At 39.5% G+C, this 19131-nt stretch overlaps 1 protein-coding gene across 1 annotated transcript in view; it reads left to right on the forward strand.

Moving 5' to 3' along the window:
* The window catches only part of GFRAL (GDNF family receptor alpha like), a 70688-nt gene that overhangs the window by 23592 nt on the left and 27965 nt on the right, over nucleotides 1-19131 (forward strand). The window contains exon 6 of the mRNA XM_005902650.2: nucleotides 3350-3600. Coding sequence (XP_005902712.2) covers nucleotides 3350-3600 — 251 coding nt within the window. The remainder of the gene's footprint in view (nucleotides 1-3349; nucleotides 3601-19131) is intronic.

Here is a 19131-nt window from a genome sequence, read left to right on the forward strand (position 1 = left end):
GGTGGGTACCCAGCTTTACCTGATTCCAGTGCCAAGGCACTGAATATTCTACCTTATTATCTTGGAGTGATTTGTACTCAATTTTCTAAGCATGACATAACTGAGCTTCCCTATAAAATAAAATATTTTAATGAGAGTGATGGAGTCTGCTGCTATAGACCTTTGAGAAGCTCTGTGATGGATTCTGAAACATACACTCTTGCATGCACCTCACCTTGGCATCAACACTTTCTCAGATGAACTGGTACAGAGTTGATACTTTTCCTCTACAAGGAATCCTGGATTTCATGACCTCTCCAAAGTGCGTAGTGCAGGGTCTAGAACATGATGGACACATGTACACCCCTGGTTGATTCATGTCAATGTATGGCAAAAACCACTACAATATTGTAAAGTAATTAGCTTCCGATTAAAATAAATTAATTTTTAAAATGTCACCTCATTTCCCTCCATTTTAAAGTGTCTTGTACTTAATGTGTATAATGCTTTAATATACAGATACATGTCTCTTTTTATGTAATTTCTATCTTTTATACATTAATTCAGGGATTAAGGACTGTGTGTATTCTATTTCTTTTCACCATGTGCAAATAGTCTCTTAATGAATACTTTACAGAGGAGATGGAAATATTACACAATATTAGTTGTCAAGATGAAAAGACAAATTCTGTCATTTGCTCAAGCAGATTTTGCCTTAGGGAGATTTCCAGTATTTTTATTAAATTATCGTTAATGTAATTCAGATGGAAAAAAAAACTCCCAATGAAAAACAACTTCTTCAGTGAGAGTGTTAAGACTTTATCATATATCTTTCCTGCAAAAGTGCTTATATCTGGAGCAAAGCAGAACGGTTAGGTTTTAAAATACAACTTATGTCCCTGTACAAGAATCCTCAATTTGTGACAGGTCTTAAAACTCCTCTATTTGAAAAGGCCAAAGAAGGTGATATAAATACTATTTTTTTCAATTAATTTTGCTCAATACAGATATATACACTGGAAAGTGAGATTATGTTTTGTCAATTATAAGTGTTTAGGGATTTATAGGAAATTATGTTTTTTCATATGCATAAGCTCCAGAAAGTAGTGAAAAAAATGTTTGCTTAGAAGAAATGTTACCTACTTTTTTAGAAACAAAACTTCACCATAAACATGTTTAAGTGCCAGAGAATATTCACAAAGTTTGACTATATATTAGGCCATAAAAGTAAATGTAATACATTCTATATGCAGAAATCACACAGACCACATTCTCTTATGGCTTACAATGTAACGAGAAATTTATAGCAAAACTAAAACAAAATGATCGACGCTATTTTAAAAATTACTCTCTTAGATAGTTAATGTTTCAAATAAAAAACCAGAATAAGAAACTGAAGAATATCTAGAAAATAAGGATAATAAAACAGTTACACATCAAAGCATTTAAAACATAAAGCACAATTCCTATAATATAAAAAATTTGTCATATTTATTTTTTAAATGATTTAGATAATGAGTAAACCAAAAAAAAAGTTTTATTATATTTTTATTTTTAATTAAATATCCTTCAGTCAGTTTTTCAAAATTTCAAAACATTTTTGAATGAATTAACTTTTATGAAGACATAAATAATGTAACTTAAACTTTATAAAACATACATTTAAGAAAGAATAAATGGCACCTGTCAACCTCATAAATGACAATCAATACTTCCAGTGCTTACATTTAGATGGCATTTTATATACAATTCTTAATTGCATTAAAGGAACATACTTGTTCTTCTGGATTCAGAATTATATGCTCAAATATTTGCAATATTTTCTTAAATATAAATGTAAATATTATTAATTTTACCATTGTATTTAAAAGCTGATTCCTTTAAGATGACTTAAAATACAAGATTATTGAAAATGATGCGATTTATGGATTTAAGCAGAGTAACATCCAGTGGTCATGTATGGATGTGAGAGTTGGACTGTGAAGAAAGCTGAGCGTGGAAGAATTGATGCTTTTGAACTGTGGTGTTGGAGAAGACTCTTGAGAGTCCCTTGGACTGCAAGGAGATCCAACCAGTCTGGAAGGACTGATGCTAAATCTGAAACTCCAATACTTTGGCCACCTCATGCGAAGAGTTGACTCTTCGGAAAAGACCCTAATGCTGCGAGGGATTGGGGGCAGGAGGAGAAGGGGACGACAGAGGATGAGATGGCTGGATGGCATCACTGACTCAATGGACATGAGTTTGAGTGAACTCTGGGAGATGGTGATGGACAGGGAGGCCTGGCGTGCTGCGATTCATGGAGTCACAAAGAGTCGGACACGACTGAGCAACTGAACTGAACATCATGAAAGCAAGTAAAGTCAGGACAAATGACATATACTCAGAGGCTTTGCATGCATATTTTATAGTGATTTATTCAAGAAAAGGAAAAATAATTATAGGTGATAAATATTAAAGACAAAGATTAATATCTTTGGTTCCACTGAGTAGATATCTTCTTACTGTGAAAGTTCCAAATATGAAATTATTGTACATTATCCAGACTTCTATTCAAGATTAAGACAGCAAGAATGAAATATGTAGTCAGAAAAGTTATGAATGGATGTGGTTCTAGCAGATTATCTCAGCCCATCAAATAAACTCATGTTTTGCTTTAAATTAGCTCATGCTGCCAGAGAACCCCAGAGCATTAATGTTAATTCTAATTAGTCTGCTTAGAAACATTGAGAAAGAGCACAGACCTCCCATCCTATGGGAGAACTCTCATGAAAAGTCAGGAGTCTTTTCTGAGATCACTTGGTGGGAGGTAATGGTCAAATATAGTCTCAAAACCACATTCTGCTTCAAAAATTATTGCTAATAAATCTCCCAAGTAGTTCGTACTGCAAATCATCACCCACTGAAATAAAATTAATAAGGAAGGAAGAGTCATCCAGGGAATCCTAAACTTAGCCTCTGTCTTTCATCACGAAAGGAAAATAATTCACAAGATTTCTCTAATTTTTCTTCCACACTCTCTATTAGGATGTTTGAATATACAAACTTAGTTTCCAGCTATGTTTAGAAGCACCCAGAAGGCATTTTGTTTTATGTCAGGTGGCTCAGAGGGTAAAGCATCTGCCTGCAATGCAGGATCCTTGGGTTGGGAAGATCCCCTGGAGAAGATGGCACCCCACTCCAGTACTCTTGCCTGGAAAATCCCATGCATGGAGGAGCCTGGTAGGCTATGGTCCATGGAGTCGCAGAATCGGACGCGGCTGAGTGACTTCACTTTCTTTCTTTCTTTCTTTGTCAGGTGAGATATCACTACATGTTAGTGTGAACTAATGATATTCAGAGACTCATTCCATTTCCTGACTCTTTCCAGGAGGCGCTATAGAATATTCCAGGCCAAGTGCTGGCAGCATGTGATGAGAAAGTGCCATGAGGATGAGACATGCATTGGTACCTTAAGCAAGCAAGACCTCGCTTGCTCTGGAAGTGATGACTGCAAAGCGGCTTACATTGGTACCCTTGGGACCGTCCTCCAAGTGCAGTGCACCTGTAGGACCATTACCCAAAGTGAAGAATCCTTGTGCAAGACTTTCCAGCATATGCTCCACAGAAAATCATGTTTCAGTAAGTTATATATATATGTCACATATGGAGAAGGCAATGTAACATATATTGATTTTCTGTATACACCACGAAGTAGTAATCTAACATGGAAAATTTGTTCACAAAGACAACTCTATGTTTGCTATTCAGTTTTTAAATCTGTTTTCTGATTATGCTATGTGCACACGCTATTTTAACTCATTTATCTGCAAGTGGTGCATGTTTTTAATTTGTAAGATTGTTCACTCCTAGGTATCATTTATTGGTTTCAATAACAACAGCCTAAAACATTTATCCTACCAGATAACTGAAGATATCAGGTATCTGTTACAAATAACAAACCAACCCAAAACTTGAAATAATAATTTGATCACAATTCTTCTCATTGGGCTTTACTCACTTAGGTGATTCTTCTGTTGGTATTGCTTGGGTGGTTACAGTCATCTGGTGGTGAGACCAACGCTGATCTGTTCAGGTTGTGGTTAGCAAGCACAGTTGGCTGAGTTCTCCTTCACGTGACCTCTGCAGCAGTAAACCCTGTATCTTTCATGATCATAGCAACATCCCTAGCAGTTATTCCCCAGTAAACAAGAATTTATCAAGTGTCTGCTTCTGCTATATTTTCTAATGCCCCATTGGACAAAGCAAGTCACATGATTGAGTTCACAGTTATTGTGACAAGGGTGTGTATGAGTATGTTTATATTCAAAGTTGGATTCACCAAGGATAGTTAGCAATCTACTGTATTGGCTGTCCCAATCTAAGTGAAACATATTTATCCTTGGATTTAGTTACCTCCCCTTGGTCTTTAATATGTCTGCTAATCTACCTGTAATGAGGGGATGGGAAACACATTTTCTAAAGTTATTATTTACTCCATTCAGATTTCAGTTCAGTTCAGTTCAGTTGCTCAGTCGTGTCTGACTCTTTGCGACCCCATGCTTCACAGCATGCCAGGCCTCCCTGTCCATCACCAACTCCCGGAGTTCACTCAGTCTCACGTCCATCGAGTCAGTGATGCCATCTAGCCATCTCATCCTCTGTCGTCCCCTTCTCCTCCTGCCCCCACTCCCTCCCAGCATCAGAGTCTTTTTCAATGAGTCAATTCTTCGCATGAGGTGGCCAAAGTACTGGAGTTTCAGCTTCAGCATCATTCCCTCCAAAGAAATCCCAGGGCTGATCCATTCAGATTTAGGAATTTCGATAATTTGTCTAGGGTCTCAGAGGGAACAAGTGGTTGAAAGGAATTTGGCTATGAGTCTCCTAGGAAGAAATCTAACAATGTGATCACACGCTAATTCAGGACCTCTCCATCATCCACCTTCAGGCTTAACCCATGCAACTATATTCGAATCCCAAAACATTCTCAGCCCCTAGATCACTATTTGTAACCTCCAAACCCACAAGTACCAAAAGTTCAGTAGAGAATAATAGACATTTACCATTGCAAAAAAGACCATATACAATGAAACTATCATGATATTTATGCAAATTTGTATAGATACAGATCTATGCTGTATCTATGATACATATGTCTATGCTGCTGCTAAGTCACATCAGTTGTGTCTGACTCTGTGCGACCCCATAGACGGCAGCCCACCAGGCTCCTCTGTCCCTGGGATTCTCCAGGCAAGAACACTGGAGCGGGTTGCCATTTCCTTCTCCAATGCATGAAAGTGAAAAGTGAAAGTGAAGTCACTCAGTCGTGTCCGACTCTTCGCTACCCCATGGACTGTAGCCTACCAGGCTCCTCTGTCCATGGGATTTCCCAGGCAAGCGTACTTATCTAACTACAAACAGATACAGATATTTTATTCTTTTCTATCTTTCTTTAAAGATACTACAGAGATACACATTAGCCAATATAATCAAAATGGTGATCTGCTATGCATTAGCTTATAGACATACAACTCAGAGTGTATGGTTTTGATTCCAATAAAGCTCTCTGTGGGATTCCTACAATTTCTATAATTAGCACTACAGATATATTTCAGTGGAAATCATGATGCAAAGAGGAAAATTACCCCATGATCTATGTTGAGTCATATTTTCTAAATAATCTTTTTCTCTGATTAATATTAGGTGGCTAATTCTGTTGGAACTAAAGGTATTTATAATGAATGGCTCCTAATATTACAAAAGGAAATGCCAAATAAAATAACCTAAACCAACAGCAACATATACAATTACACTATCATGATTATTTATAAGTGGTTTCTCCATAGTAAATGATACCAGGGGGGAAAAATGTCTATCCTACAAGTTAGTGATAAACCAGTTCCTTGGGCATAAATTTCAAATACCAGTTCAAGCAACCTAATTCTGCTTCCAAGCCTGGTTTCCCCATATGTTTTTAATTAGTATTATGTTTTGCTTTCATTGTATTTGGCTACCAATACAAAGCTATATATACATACATTGAACATATTCATGAAAAGACAGTGGAAACGGACACAGAAATCCATAAACGTTGACAAACTCTATAATGTTTTACAAACATGAGAATTCAAAATGATTTCACATTTCTTCACTCACTTTGGAAGACTAAACATGATGAGGTTTTCTCCGCAAGCATTACTTAAAGTCAGAATTTTAAGTGACAGGTTTATAGAAGTAAAGGAACCATGAAGGCCTTCTGGCCATCTGTCATAGTTCTGGGTACTTAAACTATAGAAAAAGTTTCAGACAAAACACAAATGGAACCCTTGGCCTGGTTAGTCCTAACAAGCCTCCATCCTTTGCCCCATATACCTGGGAAGTGGTAGCACATGGAGATTTTTGAATGAACTCTTTCTAACCACTGCCTCTGAGTTTCTATATCAGCCCAGCAGGCTCATGCATTACCAAAATACACTTGCGAGTAACACATCATTGTTAATCAACTATGTTCCATTATAAAATTAAAGAAATAAAAAAATAAATATTATATTTATCAATGTCCTGCAGGGAACAGACATTGTATCAATTGTATCATTGTACAATTGATACATTGTATCATTGTATCAATCTTTAAAAGAAAAATTGCTCTCATTACAGCTGGTTTCCAAAAACCCTGGGGTTCTGTTTTCTTTATCTGAAAGGGGCAGAATGAATGGAAGAGAGGACAGTCGGGGAAAATTTTCCATTTGTTATATTTGTTTTGCTTCAAGTCTTGTTTCAAATTCACTTGACCTCAGAGCACAGTGAGCAACACATTTTACATTAGATGTTTATATGCAGTGTCTTCTGTTTTTTCAAAATTATTATTCTATTCCATTTTTTTAAATGCTGATTATCTACTAAATTGACTTCATGACTCACTAATGTGTTGCTCTCAAAAGTTTGAAAAGCATTTGCTTGAAACTAATTAATGCAGAAGTCACCTACATCGATGTATCCAAGTCAGAACCTTATAATGATTACAAATAATGAGACAGTTGCTAGAATCAGTGCTTGTTTGGGGTCACATTTCTCACCTAACTTTAATTATTCCAAGAACTAGACACTATTATTTCTGCAGTTTCACTTGGGAGATGAAGGAAACTGAGGGGTAAGATGGGGGCTGGACTTCCATCACAGGTTGCGGTGGACGTGGGACCCTAATGTTGGCTGGTTGACTCCATCCCATAGTGCTGTCCTGCAGGGAAAACCATGAGGACAATTAGAGCTTGAGTCCATTCAGGCTGCTCCGTAGCCCTCTGAGGCAGAACCTCTACTTTTTGGTCTCAAATCTGAGCTTTGAGAAGTTGCTAAAGAGCACGCCTCAGTGCCTGCCTGCAGGACCACATTTGGGCAATGAGCCTCCTGCTGACACTGGTTACAACTGCCACCAACTTGCACTTACTTGCAAACTTCTGCATCTATAGACTCACTCCCCTCTGGCATCTTGCAACCCAGAACAAACTGTGGCAGTTAGAGCTGAGAGAGGGAAGAGAGAAATAGAAGAAAGAGAAATTGGTAAAAACAGAGAGGACCGCAAAAATGAAAAGAGTTAAGAGATCACTGTTTTCTTCCTGTTACTGGAAAAATAATGTCCACAGCTCAGGTCAGTTCACTCAGTTGTGTCCGACCATTTGCAACCCTATGGACTGCATGCATGCCAGGCTTCCCTGTTGTTCCAAAAGTATGTGAAGTAATGAATGTTAAGTAGTACCAGCCTGATAGGTGAAAGATAGCTTCAGCCTACCACAAGAGCTTATGATTGGTAAAATTTTCTGTATGTGTATTCAGTTCAGTTGCTCCTTCATGTCCAACTCTTTGCAACCCCATGGACTGCAGCAACCAGGTCTCCCTGTCCATCACCAACTTGCAGAGCTTACTCAAACTCATGTCCATTGAGTCAGTGAGGCCACCCAACCATCAAACCCTCTGTCATCCCCTTCTACTCCCATCTTCAATGTTTCCCAGCATCAGGGTCTTTTCCAGTGAGTCAGTTCTTCATATCAGGTGGCCAAAGTATTGGAGTTTCAGTTTCACCATCAGTCCTTCCTTTGAATTTTCAGGACTGATTTCCTTTAGGATGGACTGGTTTGTTCTCCTTGCAGGCCAAGGGACTCTCAAGAGTCTTCTCCAATACCACATCTCAGAAGCATCAATTCTTTGGTGCTCAGCTTTCTTTATAGTCCAACTGTCACATCCATATATGACTAATGGAAAAGCCATAGCCTGACTAGACAGACTTTTCTTGGCAAAGTAATGTCTCCCCTTTTTAATATGCTATCTTATTTGGTCATAGCTTTTCTTCCAAGGAGAAAGCATCTTTCAATTTCATGGCTGTAATCACCATCCACAGTGATTTTGAAGCCCAATAAAAGAAAGTCTGTTACTGTTTCCATTGTTTCCCCATCTATTTGCCATGAAGTGATGGGACTGTGTGGATCGCAATAAACTGTGGAAAATTCTGAAAGAGATGGGAATACCAGACCACCTGATCTGCCTCTTGAGAAATTTGTATGCAGGTCAGGAAGCAACAGTTAGAACTGGACATGGAACAACAGACTGGTTCCAAATAGGAAAAGGAGTTCGTCAAGGCTGTATATTGTCACCCTGTTTATTTAACTTCTATGCAGAGTACATCATGAGAAATGCTGGACTGGAAGAAACACAAGCTGGAATCAAGATTGCCAGGAGAAATATCAATAACCTCAGATATGCAGATGACACCACCCTTATAGCAGAAAGTGAAGAGGAACTCAAAAGCCTCTTGATGAAAGTGAAAGTGGAGAGTGAAAAAGTTGGCTTAAAGCTCAACATTCAGAAAACGAAGATCATGGCATCTGGTCCTATCACTTCATGGGAAATAGATGGGCAAACAGTGGAAACAGTGTCAGACTTTATTTTTCTGGGCTCCAAAATCACTACAGATGGTGACTGCAGCCATGGAATTAGAAGATGCTTACTCCTTGGAAGGAAAGTTATGACCAACCTAGATAGCATATTCAAAAGCAGAGACATTACTTTGCCAACAAAGGTTCATCTAGTCAAGGCTATGGTTTTTCCTGTGGTCATGTATGGATGTGAGAGTTGGACTGTGAAGAAGGCTGAGCGCTGAAGTGTTGATGCTTTTGAACTGTGGTGTTGGAGAAGACTCTTGAGAGTCCCTTGGACTGCAAGGAGATCCAACCAGTCCATTCTGAAGGAGATCAGCCCTGGGATTTCTTTGGAAGGACTGATGCTAAAGCTGAAACTCCAGTACTTTGGCCACCTCATGTGAAGAGTTGACTCATTGGATAAGACCCTGATGCTGGGAGGGATCGGGGGTAGGATGAGAAGGGGACGGCGGAGGATGAGATGGCTGGATGGCATCACTGACTCGATGGATGTGAGTCTGAGTGAACTCAGGTAGTTGGTGATGGACAGGGAGGCCTGGCATGCTGCGATTCATGGAGTCGCAAAGAGTCAGACATGACTGAGTGACTGATCTGATCTGATGAGACCAGATGCCGTGATCTTCATTTTTTGAATGTTGAGTTTTAAGCCAGCTTTTTCATTGACCTCTTTCACTTTCATCAAGAGGTTCTTTAGTTTCTCTTCACTTTCTGCCATAAGAATGGTGTCATCTGCATATCTGAGGTTATTGATATTTCTCACAGCAATCTTTCTTCCAGCTTGTGCTTCATCTAGCCCAACGTTTTTCATGATGTACTCTGCATACAAGTTAAATAAACAGGGTGACAATATATAGCCTTGATGTACTCCTTTCCCAATTTGGAACCAGTCCGTTGTCCCATGTCCAGTTCTAACTATTGCTTCTTGATAAGGAAGTTGTGTCCAACTCTTTGCGACACCATGGACTGTAACCTATCAGGCTCCTCCATCCATGGGATTTTCCGGGCAAGAATACTGGAGTGGGTGGCCATTTCCTTTTCCAGGAGATCTTCCCCACCCAGGGATCGAACCCTGGTCTCCCACATTGTAGACAGATGCTTTACTGTCTAAGCCACTAAGCCACCAGATGATATACTCTGCATACAAGTTAAATAAACAGGGTGACAATATACAGCCTTGATGTAGTCCTTTCCCGATTTGGAGCCAGTCCATTGTTCCATGTCCAGCTCTAACTATTGCTTCTTGACCTGCATGCAGATTTCTCAGGAAGCAGGTCAGGTGGTCTGGTATTCCCATCTCTTTAAGAATTTTCCAGAGTTTGTTGTGATCCACACAAAGGCTTTAGTATAGTCAATAAAGCAGAAGTAGATGTTTTTCTGGAACTCTCTTGCTTTTTCAATGATCCAACGGATGTTGCCAATTTGATCTCTGCTTCCTCTGCCTTTTCTAGATCCAGCTTGGACATCTGGAATTCATGGTTCATGTACTATTGAAGCCTGGCTTTGAGAATTCTGAGCATTACTTTGCTAGCATGTGAGTTGAGTGCAATTTTATGGTAGCCTGAACATTCTTTGGCATTGTTTTTCTTTGGGATTGGAATGAAAACTGACCTTTTCCAGTCCTGTGGCCACTGCTTTTTCCAAATTTGCTGGCATATTGAGTGCAGCACTTTTACAGCATCATCTTTTAGTATTTGAAATAGCTCAACTGAAATTCCATCACCTCCACTAACTTTGTTTATAGTGATGCTTCCTAAGCCCACTTGACTTCACATTCCAGGATGTCTGGCTCTAGGCAGGCGATCATACCATCGTGGTTATCTGGGTCATGAAGATCTTTTTTGTATAGTTCTTCTGTGTATTCTTGCCACCTCTTCTTAATATCTTCAGCTCCTGTTAGGTCCATACCATTTCTGTCCTTTATTGAGCCCATCTTTGCATGAAATGTTCCCTTGGTATCACTAATTTCCTTGAAGAGATCTCTAGTCTTTCCCATTCTGTTGTTTTCCTCTATTTCTTTACATTGATCACTGAAGGAGGCTTTCTTATCTCTCCTTGCTATTCTTTGGAACTCTGGATTCAGATGCTTGTATCTTTCCTTTTCTCCTTTACCTTTAGCTTCTCTTCTTTTCTCAGCTATTTGTAAGGCCTCCTCAGACAAGCATTTTGCCTTTTGGCATTTCTTTTTCTTAGGGATGGTCTTGATCACTGTCTCCTGTACAATGTCATGAATCTCCATCCATAGTTCTTCAGGGACTCTATCAGATCTAATCCCTTGAATCTATTTGTCACCTCCACTGTATAATCATAAGGGATTTGATTTAGGTCATACCTGAATGGTCTAGTGGTTTTCCCTACTTTATTCAATTTAAATTTGAACTTGGTAATAAGAAGTTAATGATCTGAGCCACAGTCAGCTTCCAGTCTTGTTTTTGATGACCGTTTATAGCGTCTCCATCTTTGGCTGCAAAGAATATAATCTATCTGATTTTGGTATTGACCATCTGGCCATGTCCATGTGTGGACATATCAGTCCATGCATATGTGTGTATACTGAATGCTGTCAGGAATATTCTCTTATTCCCTGGTGCAAAGTTGTTTTTTATGCCAACTATAGACCACTGTCTAGAAGAGATTTGAAAATAGCCCCATTCTATCCCAGAAAGCTCAGCTTCCTCTTTTAAAGGATTATTTTTTAAAAACCAAATACATAAAGGAGACTACCTATATCTATTGAGTCCTATTAATAGATTTAATAGTTGCTTTCCTTTATAGCTGATTTCCAAAACCCCTCTGGTTCCATTCTCTTTATCTGAAATGGGAAAAATTGAGTAGACCAGAAAAGACAGTTGGGAAAAGCTTCCCATTTGTTATGTTTGTTTGACAAATATCTGAGTAGGGAATGGAAAGCATCATAATTGAGAGGCAAGCTTAACACAATTTGAAGAATATAGAAAGAAAGATAAGCTAAATTCTTCCCCAAATCCCATTCTCTAGAGAGATCCAACGTTTGCAAGTTTGTTGTACATTTTTTCCAGCTTTTTTTTGTTTATAATGTTATCATATGTATGTACATACACACATACTTTGAAACTTTTGTAGACACTTAAATTGATGCCTCCCTCTCCCTGACATACATACATATATTGTTTTAATGAAATCAAACTCTACATCCTGATCGACAGTTTCCTTTCTAATTTAAAAATATATGATAGACCCATTTGCAAATGTATACACATACGGCAGGAGGAGAAGGGGACGGCAGAGGATGAGATGGCTGGATGGCATCACCGACTTGATGGATATGAGTTTGAGTGAACTCCAGGAGTTGGTGATGGACAGGGAGGCCTGGCGTGCTGCGATTCATGGGGTCACAAAGAGTCAGACACGATTGAGCAACTGATCTGAACTGAGCTGAGCTTTATTCTTTTTTTAACGTCTGTATAGTAGCCTACTTTTAGAGGACCAGCCTCTTCTGAACATGTTTTTCTGTATCAGGATGGACTCCAAAGCCTTCTCCACTCAGCTGGAAGCAGGGTAAGCCAGAAAGCAGAAGCTCACCTCGCTACAGAGGGCACTTTATGGTTTGCTGGTGGAAGCCGTGCGCATTGCCTCCACCTGAACCCTGTTGACCACGCTTCAGTCACATGGCCACGGCTGTCTCTGAGAGAGGTGGGAAACCCTGGTATAGCTTTGAGTTAGAAGAAAAGGCACCTGTGCCTATTAATTGACAAGTAAGACTCTGTCAACAACTCACCCAATGTCTATTTCACTCTTCTGTCTACACAGAGAACACATTTACCTTTTATCCAAGGGAAATGACCCAGCGTTTCCCAAACATTCATCCAGCCACAGCCAGTCACTCAGAGAGCAGGATCTTGGGTGATGTGCAATCCAGATGTTGTAGAAGCACGGAATCAGAGAATCAGAAAGAGTAGTTACTCACTACCATCCCCCCCAACACAAATCATACACACACACATGCACACACACACACACACACACACACTATGTATATATAAAAACAGAGACAGCATAACCTCAATAAAAACTCCCAAAGGACCACATTGTGGTTCCCATCTTGCCTCTGGAAGCTTCTTCCTTGTCCACCATCCTCCCTGGCAAAATCTGAAGTAGGTTGTGGGGAAGATTGCCTCCTTAGGGAACAGGAGCTCTCCTGGAACATATTCTGGTCACAAGGTTTGAGAGACTGAGTTGTTTTAACGTTTAACAGCCACAGATTCTTTGCAAGTGCACTAGTGGCTTCCTTGGCAACATAATCTCTTAAAAATGCATTTGGTTTCTAATCTATTTGCTTTCTGTCAGTTCCATGTGCCAGTATCCACAATAGAAAAGTGTTTTCTTGAATTAGTTCCCATGTCTGTCCATCACCTTGCTTCCTCACTTCCATGCCTCTCTAATGCAGTGATTTAAGCTAATCTAAACAATGGACTTGAGTGAAAATGTAATCCCCTTAATCTGATTTTTGCTGCATAGCTGAGTCAATTTGTTTGACTCAGAAATACTGGGCCTTTTATGACTGGAGAATCTTGTTCAGTCGCATCTCTTCCTCCTTGGGACCTAAGACAGTTAACTTTCATATTGTAAGGTCCTTATTTTAATCTCTGATCTCTGCTTAAAACCCAGCAAGTTTCTGCCTGTGCGCATATGTTTATTGTAAAACTCTGCAATGCAGTCAAAAGTAACCAACTCATAAAGTTCCTCCAACTCTTTCAATTTGTCCTGTTCCTTTCTGGTCCTTCCAAGGTGTTTTGAGAAATACATCTCAGTACAGTATGTCCCCTACATACAAACCTTCATGTTGCAAACTTTCAGAGATGGGAACATGTGCTCCAAAGTGCAATCAGGTAAATTAGTTCACACGCCACACACATTGTCACGTGCTTGCACCCTGTATAAGTGGTTGTGTTTTGTGTACTTTACTATCTAGAGTACAGTAGTGCATTATCTTTATTTCAAGCCCAGGATATCTGGAAGCAAGCATAAAAACAGTGATATATAACCAATTGTGGTAGTTGGGTACCTAGGCTAACTTTGTTGGACTTAGCGAAAAATTGGGCTCTCAGAGCCCACTCTCAGAATGGAGCTCATTCATACATAGAGGACTTACTGTGCTGTCTTCACAGCAGAAGAAAATGAAAGATATTTATCCTTTGAATTCTGTCTCCCACTTCTCAGGGGTGGCCCTGTAAATCTTGATTCCCTGGAAATGGTAAACAATGAATTCATAAATGTTAAGCGGACCCCAGTGTCCACCTCATGCTGCAGGGGCAGAAAAGCACTGGGGAAGAAAGGAGGAGATGTACAAGGCCAGGTCCCAGGGGAAGAACTATCAGGTTGCTTCTGCACAAAGACAGACTAGGTATTGGAGGAAATATTTTGATGGTAAGGAGCAAAGGCAAACCCATGCCCAGAGTAGGTAAAAATTCCAGCAGGAATGTATTTCTGCCTCTTACTGGGTGGAGTCATTAACCTGCTACCCACCTGCCAAACTGATCTGTTTTATTGCTGGCATTTTCATATATAGTATTGTCAAAACTTTGATGCACCTGCCTGAGGGAGAGAAAGTCCAATCTGTGGGGTCTGTGCATGGCTGTCATCTCTGCCATCACGTGCTCAGTGCACAGGCATTGGGTGGCTGAAGAGGAAATGGTCGGCCTCCTCTGGGCAGGTCACCAGTTGACCTGGTTGCTGATGGTCTACTCCATGGTGGGTACTTTCTTCTAGGCATTAACCTGAACTGGAAAGATCCGGCCACTTTGGTCCTTCCATAAGCCTCTTCCCTCATTTGCTTGTCTACAGTTTCCCAAGGATGCTCTTTCTGTGTCTCTGATCAAGCAATCTATCACTGCCCATCAGTCTTAACTTCTATCCACATCTGTCTCTGCAAAGTGGGCAATCAGGAGCATTGCCCATGCTTGGCCGTAGGGAGAATACCCACTCACTGCTGGTCTCTCAGTCACCTCTAGGTGGGTCTGCGGTGTGGCAGCTGTTCATTTAATTAGCAATTATATCCTGAACTCAACCTTTCTGGGAACCAATGACTCAATCTCTTAACACCCAGCAGCATGTTAGGAGCTATATTTCAAATGGCAAATGGGCTCCTCCTGCATATGGCATAGCTTTGCTCCAGAATCTGAGGGCGTCTGTGCTCAACCTCTAGTAGGGTGTGCAAGAGATGCCATATGCACCCAGAGAGCATGAATGGGATTAAGTGTATAAAATGCCTGTTGCACAGGAAATATTCTATACATTTTAATTGCTATGCCTTTGTATATCATTGATTTTGGCACTATATTCAGGACTGGACTTTTGGGTTTCTTTTTGATGTTTTACAAAAACTATATGCTTCCCAGGTGGCACTAGTTGTAAAGAACCCGCCTGCCATGCAGGAGACATAAGAGGTGTGGGTTAGATCCTTGAGTCTGGAAGAGCCCCTGGAGGAGGGCATGACAACCCACTCCAGTGTTCTTGCCTGGAGAATCCCATGGACAGAGGAGCCTGGTGGGCTACAGTCCATAGGGTCCCAAAGAGATGGACATGACTGGAGCGACTTAGCACGCACATGCGCGCGCGCACACACACACACACACACACTCATGTTTAGAAGTTTCTATACTAATGTTTCACTAAAGACAGCCAGTTCCCTAACTCTGTTAGGAATAGTCTTTCCATTATTAATGAAGAACCTGATGATCATGAAGACAGCCCCAAAGTAGTGAAAAGATGGACACAGAATTCTTGGCTTTCAAACCTGTCCCTCCTTCAGAAATATCTAGGGGTTCAATAAAATTTAAGTATTTGGCCCTAACCTCAATTATTCTAATTCAATAGGCCTGAGGTGGAGCTCATACATCTGTATAAAAAAATCACCCAGGTGGTTCTGATTTTCAACCAAGTTTGGGAACCACTGCTCTAATTCACATGTGGGAAAAACCCCAGTCACTGGCCAGAGATCCCAGAACCTCTTTTAGCTCACACCTCTCAGAGAATGAGAAACTTCTGTGCTCGGAAAGGCACGAGTAATGCCATGCAGCTCTTAAGGTGCCAGCTTCGCCACAGTGCCTGAAAACATGTTTGGTACTCACTGGCTGCTCAATAAAGGGTGAGTGGAAGGATGGCTGGCTGGCTGGCTGGACCAATGTCTGTCTCTATGGTGGCACTGTCTTCTGAATGTCATTGCTTTCCCCCCTTATTAGAACTGCCTTCACAACATAACTTTCCTATTAAGAACTTCACTCATTTGTGTTTCCACTTAAGCTGGAATTTGCAGTTCAAATATTTGAGCAGAAGAATCAGGAAATTCACAAGACTGGGCTGCTACTGCCCACTTTAATAAAAACATTTCAGACTCTTATATTTTCCAGCAGTTTTCCTCTTTACACTTTTACTTTCAGAAAGTCTGAATAGTAGGAAACCATGTTACAGTTGATCCTTAGGTAGTGTCAACGTTGAAGTAGGCAACTGATGCTAACACATTTTTGCTCTTAAATAGGTGTTATCCCCTTAACAAACTGTTGGATACCGGTAGCCCTGTCTGTTGTAACAAGGATGAAAGATTGTCCCCGATAGATTTACAAAACTACCTGGCTTTTGTGAAATATTAATATAAAAACTCCTATACATATGTATAATCTTTTGAGAAACTAGAAAAAAGAGGCCTTCGGATTGGTAGGTATTTCTATAGCTTAATTTCTCTTTTGTAGCCGCACTTCTCACCCATCAGTCTATTGAAGCTTCATCTTCGATATAAACATTGCTGGTAAGACTGTCTCATCCATCTTATTTGTTTCTGTTCAGCGGATAGATTATTTACTTGACTGTGTTTCATCTTGTATAACAACATTTCATCTGAAGGTCTCCATCTAAAAATAACATACTATTAATGAGCATTTTTATAGAAAGTCCTTTAAACATATCCATTTAGGTACAGAGGTGCTTAATACATAGTTTTATCTATTTTTTCTAAACTGCAAAACATTTTACATGTATTTTAAGCAAAATAATTTAAAAACTGTGCAAAGTGGATTACTAGAGCCTCAAACTCACTTTTTTAGATTCGTGTTTTAATTTTTGTCATCATCTGATCACTGGCTGTCTGAGAAAGTAAGATTATAGACTATAAATAAAACAGTAAGCAAGTGTCTTGTGAAAGACATTTCCATTGAAAAAGTTTCTCTCATTTGTTCATGCATATGCATGCAAACACAGCACACACACACTACCTTCTCTTATGGTCAATTCAAATAGGTTGGTATTCCAGGAGCTTTATGTGAAGTTTTGGCTTTAAATAAATCACTTCATCTAGCCAAAACCACTGACTTTTTCTTGGTTCCTACACAAAACTCTAATTCAAGTCCAGTTTCCTTCAAATTCAATCCAGGTGCTGAAAAAAAAATCTCTTGGTTTTCCAAGGAACATTCAACATAATTTTGCTGCTCTGTATTCATATTTATAACACAGTCTGTAAATAGTCTAGTATTCTGTATTTTCTGGATGAAAATGGCTCCATGGTGAATTTGAGGCCCATCCAATTCGTAGACACTCACTTATAAATGTGTAAGTGTATCGCTTATAAATGTATATTTTTCCTCTTAAAAAATTATTCCTATAGTCTTTTTTAAAAATTATTTGCAAATGCTTTAGAAAACAGGTACGTGTGTTAGCAACACAAAGAATAATTAAAACAGATAAACCATTTCTTTAGAATGACTTTAGTTATCACTCATGTTAATTCAGATCCATGGTAAACTCTTAACTTTTAGGCTTTTAAGCTACTTAGAATTCTGGACATTTCTTTGGGCCTCAGGGATAAATCAATGTATTAAAACTTTATTAACTTTCAAATCTAAAATATACACAAGACTCCTTTTATCTCCCCTTCCTTTGTCTTAACCTTGATGCTTTTGGTTAAAAATCATGATCAGCAACAATGCCTTTAATAATCAGATGCCACGTTTGGAAGTGTTAATAGACCTTATTCTAGAGCCTGGTCTTAGAGAGGCAATATAGCACCCACCAGCACGCTACATTTGAATAATTTCTCCATCATTTACAGGATACGAAACTGTGAACAAGTTACTCTCTTTGGCCTCAAGTTCTTGTCAGTGAAATGAAAATCAATGTTAACCTAAAATGTTGCTGCAAAGATTATATCAGTCAATTCATATAAAGAACTATCCAAAATAGTATAATTAAGTAAATATTAACTCTTACTATAGACTTTGAGGAATTTAGAAAATCACAAAAATCGATACATTTTGCATCATCATTATGATGTCACACAGATGGTGTGGGAAACACAAATGTCTGGAAGATCTAAGGTGTCATATTTTCTCAGGATAAGTGACTTTTTAAGTGTTATCTTTGAATGACTATAGGGCAGATGATGAATTTGAACATTTGATTTCAAACTTTAACATGTATAAATGCAGACTCTGATTCAGTAGTTTGGGGTGGAGGCTTGGGATTGGCATTGCTAATAACCTCCCAGGTGGTGCTAATGCTGCTGGTCCATGGACCACACTGTAAGTGGCTTGGACACAATCTCCTATGGACCTTTAAGGGAAAAAGTCCAATTTAATATACATCATATAGCTTATGTATCCTGTAACCTCTTTGCAACTGAGAAATAGACCAACCTAATCAGCCTGGACAAGACCCTGATGCTGGTAAGGATTGAATGCAGGAGGAGAAGTGGGACAACAGAGGATGAGATGGCTGGATGGCATCACCGACTCAAGGACATGAGTTTGAGTAAACTCTGGAGTTGGTGATGGACAGGGAGGCATGAAGTGTTATGGTCCATGGGGTCACAGAGTCAGACACAGCTGAGTGACTGAACTGAACTGAACTGAATCAGCTTGGTGCTTTGTGTCAATCCAGGAATCAGTAGCATCATTGCATCATGAAAAGTCCAGCCAGATGTCCTTATCATTTTTTAAAATTTTTCTTGAGAGAGTGGTTTAGCACTTTCACTGCAAGAGAATCATTTACCAGACATCTAAACACAAATCACTGGGTCCCCATCCCAGAATTTCTGATTCAGTAGTTCTGAGATGGGATTTAGTTCAGTTCAGTTGCCCAGTTGTGTCCAACTCTTTGTGACCCATGGACTGCAGCATGCCAGGCCTCCCTGTCCATCACCAATACCCAGAGTTTATTCATACACATATCCATTGAGTTGGTGATCATGAAATGGTCCATCCAACCATTTCATCCTCTG

This window comes from Bos mutus, chromosome 23 (genome assembly GCF_027580195.1).
Source record: "Bos mutus isolate GX-2022 chromosome 23, NWIPB_WYAK_1.1, whole genome shotgun sequence".
In the NCBI taxonomy this organism is placed as follows: Eukaryota; Metazoa; Chordata; class Mammalia; order Artiodactyla; family Bovidae; genus Bos; species Bos mutus.